Source organism: Pyrus communis, chromosome 17, assembly GCF_041283825.1.
Source record: "Pyrus communis isolate YQ-2024b chromosome 17, ASM4128382v1, whole genome shotgun sequence".
NCBI lineage: Eukaryota > Viridiplantae > Streptophyta > Magnoliopsida > Rosales > Rosaceae > Pyrus > Pyrus communis.
In genome coordinates this window covers 11,886,800-11,897,165 of record NC_142581.1, presented here as the reverse complement: position 1 = coordinate 11,897,165, position 10,366 = coordinate 11,886,800, and the positions used below count along the sequence as shown (strand labels likewise).

General features: G+C 37.7%; 2 protein-coding genes across 2 annotated transcripts; both read left to right on the top strand.

Annotated features, from left to right (window-relative positions):
- Positions 1-926: 926 nt before the first annotated feature.
- Positions 927-2,130, top strand: LOC137709066 (protein LURP-one-related 11-like). Its single transcript, XM_068448207.2, has 3 exons — positions 927-1,192; positions 1,292-1,522; positions 1,730-2,130. The coding sequence occupies exons 1-3, from the start codon at positions 950-952 to the stop codon at positions 1,862-1,864; spliced, it is 609 nt and encodes a 202-aa protein (XP_068304308.2). The 5' UTR covers positions 927-949; the 3' UTR covers positions 1,865-2,130.
- A 3,681-nt stretch (positions 2,131-5,811) lies between these two features.
- On the top strand, positions 5,812-9,212 carry LOC137708000 (uncharacterized). The gene is made up of 5 exons (XM_068446960.2): positions 5,812-6,669; positions 7,215-7,367; positions 7,473-7,614; positions 7,948-8,189; positions 8,814-9,212. The coding sequence occupies exons 1-5, from the start codon at positions 6,205-6,207 to the stop codon at positions 9,018-9,020; spliced, it is 1,209 nt and encodes a 402-aa protein (XP_068303061.2). The 5' UTR covers positions 5,812-6,204; the 3' UTR covers positions 9,021-9,212.
- Positions 9,213-10,366: the final 1,154 nt, after the last annotated feature.

Sequence of the window (10,366 nt, the reverse complement as noted above, 5' to 3'; positions counted from 1 at the left end):
AACAGTTCTAAGCAGCATGCTATAAATGCCATATATTGTAGGTTTCTCCAAGCTGCAGACTCGTTCGACACTCATGTTTGTCATCTTCTTGCAGGCTGCAGGCAGCCAATTACACACAAAAAGTACAAATTACAGGCCAAATCCAACCTTCTAGCTATGAAATTCTAGTGATTATTTCATACCTACTCCCTCGGCCAAACCGTCATATACATATGGTTTTATATGCAAAAAGTAAGAGGGTCATGATCATTGATCTAGATCAAGAAAGCAAAACTTCAGGAAAATTAATTTGATTTTTCCTGTAAACCACCAATCTGTGAGCATGCATTAGATAAAAAAGAGTCAACCTATCATTGTTTTTCTTGGCAAACCATATATATATATATGTGTATATATATATGTATACGTGTGTGTGTGTGTGTGTGTGTGTATTGAACCATGCACTTGGTAGGTGATCTGATGAACAGAACTCCATCCGGCTACGGTGAAAGCTGCTAATTTATGACATGGGGCAAACTGCGCGCTGCAGATTAGTTAGTGATAAGATTCATATTATTTATTATTAAAAATGGTAGAGTTACCCTTTCTATCAGATTAATATTAATCATATGACCTCAACACAACTGGGGTATTAAAGATGATAATATTTACCCTTTTTGGGTGTGCTTTAGTAATTTCTTGATGAAAAGTGCACAAGATATAATACAATTGATATTATAATTTTTATTCTGTCATGCATATCTTCAAACTCAATCAGTAAATTAATGTCATAAGCCAAATTATCACCAAATAAATGAGTGAATATTTTTTACATCAGACATTAATTAATTAGTTATTTTAGTTTCTTTTCTCTGTAGCTTCTTAATAGCTTCTTAAGTACATCCATGCGCAGTTGAGCATATAAAACCTCTTGGTGCTGAATAAAACATCAAAACATAACTTCTCTGTGATGTTCATGACAAAGGTTCACCCTGAGGCACCACTCTCCTCCTCGCTTGCCGAATACTGCACTTCCAAACAAGAAACATTCACCATATGGATGAAGTCTCTCATACTGAATAGCAATGGCTGCACCGTCTTTGATTCTAATGGAAAAATTGTGTATCGCGTAGATAACTATGACTGCAAATGTAGAGGTGGAGTTTATCTTATGGATCTGAAAGGCAAAACCTTATTCACCATACGGAGAAAGGTATAATCTAATAGTAGCTACATAGTTATAAGTTATAACACCATTGAGTTGGAGACTAGACTTAATTTTGCTGATGACACTGGTGCTTTTGGTATGCAGAAATTCATTTTACCTGGGATTTGGGAGGGCTACAGATCCACAGGTAAAGAGATCAACCCTAAGAAACCTGGATTTCAAGTAAGAAAAAGTTCTAGGTTGTGTAGAGGAAGGTCACTGTGTAAGGTTGTTGTAGGGCTAGACAAGAACCAACCACAACAATACAGAATAGAAAGCTTGAGCAGCAAGTCATCCTACAAGATACTTGAAAATTTTGGAAGACCAGTTGCAGAGGTAAATTCTGTCTCATCTTTATATTTTGGGAATTGTTGAATATCGTTCATCGTGTGCTCATCTCTCTCTCTCTCTCTCCCTCCCTGCGATGAGTGCCTGATATCAATATTGGAGTAACCCAATACTAGCTTCATGCCTGAATGATATAACTGAAATAAGTTAATGATATATCATGTAGAGACTAATTAATGGTATTTTATTTAACAGGTAAAAAGGAAACAATCAACATGTGGAGTGGTTCTAGGAGAAGATGTTTTGACAGTGGTTGTAGAACCGCTCGTAGATCACAGTCTCATCGTAGGGCTCCTTGTTGTGTGCGGCCTCATCAACCGTAAAATGTGAAAGTGTGGAAGCAAGTCAACGACAGTATCAAGCAATTCAAGTCGTAATGTCCATATGCATATTGAAGATCTTTTAGTTTTTCCACCTTATTCTTCCTTGAAAATCAAGGATTGAATTAGGATTGTATATTGTAAATGATCCAAAATAGTGAAGAGAAGAACGATGCTCAAATTGTAGTTGGTGAAAATTGATCAATTACTTCGATCGGTTTTTGTTAACCACAATTTTTGTCAAATTTAGAGAAAGCTTAAGGGCTTGTTTGGTATTCAACTTTTTAAACTCAAAACACAGGTTTTGAGTGTCAAGTTAAGAAAACACAATTCAAAACTAACTTAATAAATAGCCTTACTTCCTCAAAACAGAAAAGTGAGAATTTACAGTTTTTAGAGAACCTCTCTCCGCTTTTTCTCACATTTCTCTCTCCTTGTCCTCTCTCTCTTATCTCTTTCCTTCTTTCTCCCTCACTCCTCTCACTGGTAACTAAAACAAATTTCTCTGTCGTCTCTTTTCTCTCATTCTCTCTCCCTCACTGGTAAATAAAAAAAATTAAGAGGACGATCTCCATTGCAAACGCCGTTCAATTTCGCCCCGAGCTCTATTCGATTTCACTCGATATTCATTCCATTTTGCTCAAAGATTTGTTCGATTTCACCACTAGATTCGTTCGATTTTACGAACCGGTTGTCAATCTGGGTTTATTTCTTCTCAAGCTTTGAAGATTCACTATTGCCTCTCAAATATGCATTTTTTTGTCTTTGAATATATGACAGAGATATAAACACAAGTTTCAAGTTCTCAAACCACATGAAGTTTTGGGTCTTATGAATCATAGTTGGAAATATGTTCTTGAAACAAATAAAAAATTTCAAGTCCAAATTTCTAAATAGAATGACACACAGACCCTAAATTGAGCTGCCCTTGCCTTATTAACACCAAATCCAATGACAAAGTGTCATATCCACTTCTTTGGCCTTCTTTGGTATATAGGACTATTCCAATTAAAATGCTTTATTGTAATTTCTCGCATTTGGTACTTCAATAAAGGATGGAACTAAAGATAGACTTGACAACGTGTCGTGCTATAATCTTATCATGTTTTGCTAGTACATAGTAACTTGGCCCCTTAAAGTTCGTGCTCACATTGTATAAATCTCTTATGATCCCGACCGAACATGATTTGACCTAAATCCTAAATCTTTCGTACATACTCATCTCATACATGATTTTGTCAGATCTAGCTAGACTAAATCTAATCTCAATACAATTTTAGCCCTCCAAATGAGGCCTAAGACACTATTATGTCATCAACTATATCACTTAATTATATTGTTCAGCTCAATTTGTGTCAAATTCAAATTATCGTTGAAGTTCCAAAACATGAAAGGGTCACCACTTAATGCTACAGTCTAGTAGTTTTTCTTTTCACTTGCAAGTGAACAGTTTCAAGTCAAAATCTCATGAATATCGAATTAGGTGCTACTCCTCCTCCCTTTAGTGTAATTATATATTGTTACATATAAAAAAAGGACTAGTCTAATTAAGGATGGGCAAACTTGTAAACAACAATGTTTGGAAGTACATTTTTTTTTTTTTTTTACAACAAGAGCGTTAATGTGTTAAATAGTTAATTGTTGGAAAAGAGAGAGAAATCAGTCCGGACCAAACATGCACTAGAATGCATAATTAGTTGTTTAGAATTACTTCTTCAAAAAGAACTTAAGTTAAAAAGTGTTTTTATTATAAACATTTAATAAATTTACTAGCCTCTTGCCACACACATACGCGTGTCACATCCCGGGCTCGCTCCACTACCGTAGCACGATATTGTCCGCTTTGGGCTTACCATTCCCTCACGGTTTTGTTTTTGGGAACTCCGAAGTTAAGCGAGAAGAGGGCTTGAGCAATCCCATGATGGGTGACCCACTGGGAAGTTGCTCGTGTCACATCCCAGACTTCAACCTCTCGGATATTGTCTGCTTTGGCATTCTGGGCCTAGACTATGTCGCAGCCACCCAGCTACCGCACGGTTTTGTTCTTGTGGACTGTAGTCCACAAAAGGCCTCTCTGAAGTTAAAGCTCTGGGCATGGATATATAAGGCCCAAAGACCATGCCCTCACGGGCGATGTGGGATACTACAATCCACCCCCTTTAGGGGCCCGACGTCCTCGTCGGCACATTTCCGGCCAGGGATTGGCTCTGATACCAAATTGTCACATCCCAGACTCCAACCTCTCGGATATTGTCTGCTTTGGCATTCTGGGCCTGGACTATGTCGCAGCCACCCAGCTACCGCACGGTTTTGTTCTTGTGGACCGTAGTCCACAAAAGGCCTCTCTGAAGTTAAAGCTCTGGGCATGGATATATAAGGCCCAAAGACCATGCCCTCACGGGCGATGTGGGATACTACACGCGTGTGGCAATTGACCTTTTTATATTAGGTTATGTCTTTTAATTTTTTTTAAATAACTATTTTATATTTTTATTAAAAAATTATTCATAAAAAAAAATGAAGCAAAACCATAAAACTGCCCACTAACATGGGAGTTTTTTTTTAATTAAAGTTTCAAATTTAAAATTCATTCAAAATTAAAATGTGGTGAATTACTTTAAATTCTTATGGTTCAATTGTAATTTTAAGAATTCTTAAAGGACAATTTTTGGTATTTTGAATGTTTCACCTTTTAATCCTTCTCACTTTATATATATAGATAAAAAAAATTAAAAAGTGTATTGGATAAACAGTTACAAGTGTTTTCTCATAAAACACACGTGGAGATTTTTATTTTTGTTTTTATTTATTTTTATTTTTTTAACAAAACACTTGACATGTGTTTTTTTCAAAAAATACGCTTATATGAGCTAAAACCCTTTCTATGCTCAATGGAAACAATTTTGCATGTCATTAAGTATTTGTATCCCATTCCAAATGTGTTTCAAAACGAACAATTGGTAGGTTCAGTTTCATTCGATTCGATTGTTTACTAAAATTGAAAATCAAACAAAAATGGTCCATTTGAGTTTTTTTAATAAAATCTAAAAATTGGTATAAAAAAGAATCTAAAAAATCCTAGTAAGGAGTAAGAGAGAAATTTGTGGTAGATCTATGTTTTTTTTTTTTTGAACAAATGATATTATCTACATTAAAAGGGTGGAAGAGTGGGCTAAACCTCATAATGAGCTAGCAATAATGTGGTTCAAATTCACCTTTAACGAGAATCAAATATAAACCTCTCAATTGCAAATGAAAAGAAATATCACTAACTGTAGTAATAAGTGGCTCGCAACGATGTTTAAGCTCTCAAAAATGGCGCTACAGATCTTCAAGCTCTTAAAAATACAGTCACACAAGAGTTTCCTGATCAAGAAGCTGACCAAGAAAATGAGATAGACTAGACCCATCCCCCACTGGTTCCATATGAGGGCCGAAAACACAATCAGGTACAATGCAAAACATAGGCACTAGCGCCACCAAGCTCGTATTCTAAGGTGCTTTGCTCCCAAATTTTGAATGAAAATTTAGCATATTATGTATGTTTGATTTAGGAGTTTTAGTTTCTGATTCAGACCTTAGAATTAGAGAGGGGAGCGAGAAAGGGGGTGAGAGAGAGAGAGAGGTGTGCAGCTGGGGATAGTGGGGGGAGAGAATTGATTAGAGAGAGAAAAGACAAATGATAGAGAGAAAGGGAGTGTGCGGCAAGGGTTGGGGGAAGGAGAGAATGGATGGGATGAGTTATACAGAGTAGTTGGATATTTGAATGTGGGCCTTTAAGAAATAAAGTGAAAAAGTATATTGACTTTGGGCTTATAGACCGGGCCTTGGATGAAAATATTTATTAATTTTGGGTTTATGAATAAGGTTTTATAGGAAAACTTGCAAAACGACGTCGTTGTAAGAAAATTCGGTTCAATTTGATTTGATTTGGTTTTCAAACCACTGAAACGAAATGAACCAAAAGACTTCGGTTCAATTCAATTTTTCTAATTTGATTCGGTTGTTTTTTTGGTTTCTAGGGTTAGATTCAACATTCAGCTCCTTTTTTTTTATTTTTGGTTTTCGAACCCACCCTTAAAACAAACCCTTATAAGGAGCCGTCATTTACTTTACATCCCTTAGCCGATGTCGTTTTTGTAAAAATACGAGATGGTAACGTCACCCTAATTAGTGCCACCGGAATCACGCCGTCGTTGTATGACTTGGTTATGTATAAATAAATTCTATTTTACTCTTAAAAAAAAAGTGCTACCGGAATCTCATCACAACAGTACCCGGCAGATTCTCCTGTTATTCTCTCACCTATTTTCCCGAGAAAGTGAACCCAAACCCTCCGCGTAGGCATTAATGTGGTGGAGATCAGCCTCTTTCATTCTCGACAAGCAAGACCAGGAGCGACACGACGCCGTGTTGGCCTCGAAACCCGACTCCCTCACTCTCTCCCCGCCACCGCCGCCTTCATCCATGGCCGACGCTCTGCAGAGCCCTAACCCTAAAATATCAGCCTACTACCAGACCCGGGCGGCCCACCACGGCGTCGTCACCAGCGACTGGCTGGCCCAGGCCCAAGCTGCCGTGGGCAGAAACCCCGACGACCAAGGGCCAATAGGCGCCGAGGCTGAAGCCAAGCCTGGGTCTAATTCCGGCAAGGCCTTCAGCGTCATCGAGGAGTTCAATAGCTGGCGAAAGCAGCCCGATTTGGCGGAGGCCGTGGCGGCCATTCGGGCGTTGGCGTCTGTGATTCGGTCCAGTGAGGCCACCACTATGATGGAGCTCGAAATTGAGCTTAAGAAGGCCTCCGAGTCTCTTAAAGTGAGTCCACTATGCCCTGTTTGTTTCACTGAAAAGCAGTTTTCAGAATTTGTGCTTTTGTGAATGGATTGTGGAAAATTAGCCCTGCCTTACTGAATCAAGAACCTATAGATAAATGCTTAGGGTTTGTTTAAAATTACAGTGTTTTAGGGTTTGTCCTATGATAAATGCTGTTATCTTAATCAGAATTAAATTATGTTAATTAGAATTAAATTGTCTGTTAGTTTTTTGGGGCAGTTGAATTTGGTACACACAATTTTCTGATTTGGTGATTTGCGAACTTGCTTGTCTTGTCGTCTGGATTGTGAATTCATTCGTTGTAGGTATTACCACGATATTATTGTTTAAACTTAATTTGCGCAGTAAATCTAGCTTGCATGAAGTGTTACTTCGTTAAATCAAGTTGCCGCATCGTATGAGATTTTCAAGTTATAATGTTCATACCTCTTGAAACAAAAGAAAAGTTATGATCTTTGGTGTATTTTCCAAGCAGAAAGGTAGAACTCTGGATTTTTAGGATTAATGTGATTTACCCTTTACTTCAGTCATGGGACACGACCTCTATTTCTTTGACTGCTGGATGCGACCTGTTCATCCGGTATGTTACTCGAACTTCAGCTTTAGAGTATGAGGACTTCAACTCAGCCAAGTCTCGTTTGATTGAACGTGCAGAGAAGTTTGGGGAGATATCTATGAAGGTACACGACGTAATATGTAGCTCTTTGATGTAATACACAACTCTTTTATGTATCTTTAACAGTGTCATCTTCCAGTTATTCAGTCTCACTCGTCTAAGATTGCAGGCCCGCAGAATCATTGCTGTGCTTAGTCAAGACTTTATATTTGATGGTTGCACCATATTGGTTCACGGTTTCTCTAGAGTTGTTCTAGAAGTATTAAAGACTGCGGCACAGAGCAACAAACTCTTTCGAGTTTTCTGTACAGGTTTTCTTCTTTATCATGCAGTAGATTATAGTTTGTGTGCACATAAACTGGAGCAAAACAGGTTTAACAACATAAGTCAAAATCTGTATCCACTTGGCACCTCTTATATGGGATAGAGAGATTTCGGATTCTTGGTCTGTTTTTTCTTTTACATCAACACACAGATTGACCAGATAGAACACCAGTCTTTATTCTTGCTTTGAATTATGTTTCTTTGCATCTTTGCTTTCAAATTGTTTCTAACAGGTAGGATTAGTATGAAATGTTTGCCTTATGGGCGGTTCTGCTGTACTTGTCTCCCATATGATTCAATCTTTATGCTGTAAACTGCAGAGGGAAGACCAGACAGAACAGGATTACGATTGTCGAACGAGCTGGCCAAGCTTGATGTTCCTGTGAAGCTTCTAATAGACTCTGCAGCGGCATATACCATGGATGAGGTCGACATGGTATTTGTTGGGGCAGATGGAGTGGTTGAAAGTGGAGGTATCATCAATATGATGGGAACATTTCAAATTGCCTTAGTGGCACACAGCATGAACAAACCGGTTTATGTGGCTGCTGAAAGCTACAAGGTATGCCAAAATGTTTTCTACACTATATCTAGTGAACTAAATCATATATTAGGAAACGTGATAGTTAGCAAATAATGCGATACCTATAAAGATATTAGATAATCCTTTTATCCATGATCTGGCACTTGATGTGCCTTACTAATTGGTGGTGTGATTTAGGAGTACAAATTTGTAGTAGATTTAAGAGTAGCAAATTGCAGTTTCGCGGAGGTATTTGCAGATTCAAATATCAATGTTTGTTTATTAGTTCCCCAAAGAGTAAATTGTAGCAGTGGTCCCTCAACTTTAATTAAATTGGAGCAATGGTCCCTCAACTAAAAATCCATTACCATTGATCGCTCAACTCATCAAAACGTGTAGTTATGGTCCTTTTGGTCAACTTCATCAGAATTTTTTCAAAATGAGTTATTTTGGAAGGACCATTGTTACAATTGGGTTAAAGTTTGAGGGACCATTGCTCCAACTAGTTAAAGTTGAGGGACCATTTCTCCAGTTGAATTAAAGATGAAGGACCAATGGTAATGGATTTTTAGTTGAGGGACCATTGCTCCAATTGAGTTAAGTTAAGGGTTGCTACAATTTACTCTCCCCAAAACATCATACATTTGATTTGTTGTTTTCCAGTTTGCTCGCCTTTATCCATTGGACCAGAAAGACATGGCCCCTGCATTACATCCCATTGATTTTGGGGTACCCATCCCATCCAAGGTTGAAGTTGAAAGGTCTGCCCGTGATTATACTCCTCCGCAATATCTTACTCTGCTCTTCACGGATTTGGGGGTACTAACTCCGTCAGTGGTCAGCGATGAGCTTATTCAGCTATACTTGTGATATTTTCCCAGTTTGTAACTTTTCCCTGAAATTCAAATGAGAGGTAGAATTTTGTTAAATTTGTACCATTATGTGATATGATGCAGGTGTTAATATTTTGTAGTTACTGGTTATGTTGTTGCGACTTGCAAGTAATAGTTGCATCTATAGGCCCTGGTCCTTCACGTTGTTAAGAGATTGGCAATCTTCTCACTTGGATCTTCTTGGCTTTCTTTTTTATTTTGCAATGTTACTTCATGGTTGAAACCATCTAGTTTCCAAGTCACCTATTAAAGATCAATGTTGCAAAAAGGTCAACTAAATTGGAAATCGTTTAATTGTTTGATTTACGATGTCAAAATTCAAGTATTTAAGTGATATTTGAGAAACATGATAACTCATCATCGGTTCATGACTTGTGCAAATTCCATTTTAGGAATTTCAAGTCAACTTGGGTAGGAGGCACAATCAGCCTTTTGTTATTATCGTTTTGCTCATCCTGAATTGGTATTAGATCAACTTGGAAATGGTAGTTTTTCTCATGCTTAACGATCAGGTATCGTATATTTCTAATTTAGGACTCCCGAAGTATACATGTCATTTGTTAACCATGATCAAAAGCTAACAATTCTTCAACCTACTGCATTTCGAGTTCAAACTTTTTCTCATTTAAAAAAAAAAAGGTTTCTTTTAGTTGTTAAATAACAAACGATGAAGAATAATGGACTACAAAAAATAGCTAAAACCCAAAGTCAGTTTTAATTGGTTCTCATTGCTTTTATTTTTATCTGTTTTTTTTTTTTTGACCCCCTCAATCACTACGAACACCCTCAATCATTGCAATGAGATGTGTTTATTTAGTTATCTCTTGACTTGAAATGAGAGTAGGTTTGAAAAAAGTATCTTCTAGTGTCTAGGGTTGGGCCATGAGCGTCTCTTAACGCCACCTTCTTTTGTCTCAGTAGTGGTTTTCTTAGGAATAGGAGTAGTCCTATTGAAAGATATATAGATATAAAGGGTTATAAGGAAAGTTTAGTCATCTGACGATGAGATTGATCACTCTGAAGAGAGAGAGACCAAACAAACTTGTAACTTCTTTTCCAAGTACAGTACAGCAATATATGTATATATGCCACAGCAAATATGTCACATTTCAAAGTTTGTTTTTGTTATTGGGATTACGGAGGAGCTTCTCCCTCGCTGCAACATCAAGCTCTTCAAAATGAGTCTCCGGAATCCAGTTCCCCGTGTTCAGGTTTCTCATCCAAAACGCTTCCTTCAGCTCGTCATAATTTGCTGCAGTATTATTAACAGTTCTACTGCCGGATTCTGTTGTGCCTGTCCTCACCGTGGTCGCCGCCGCCTTC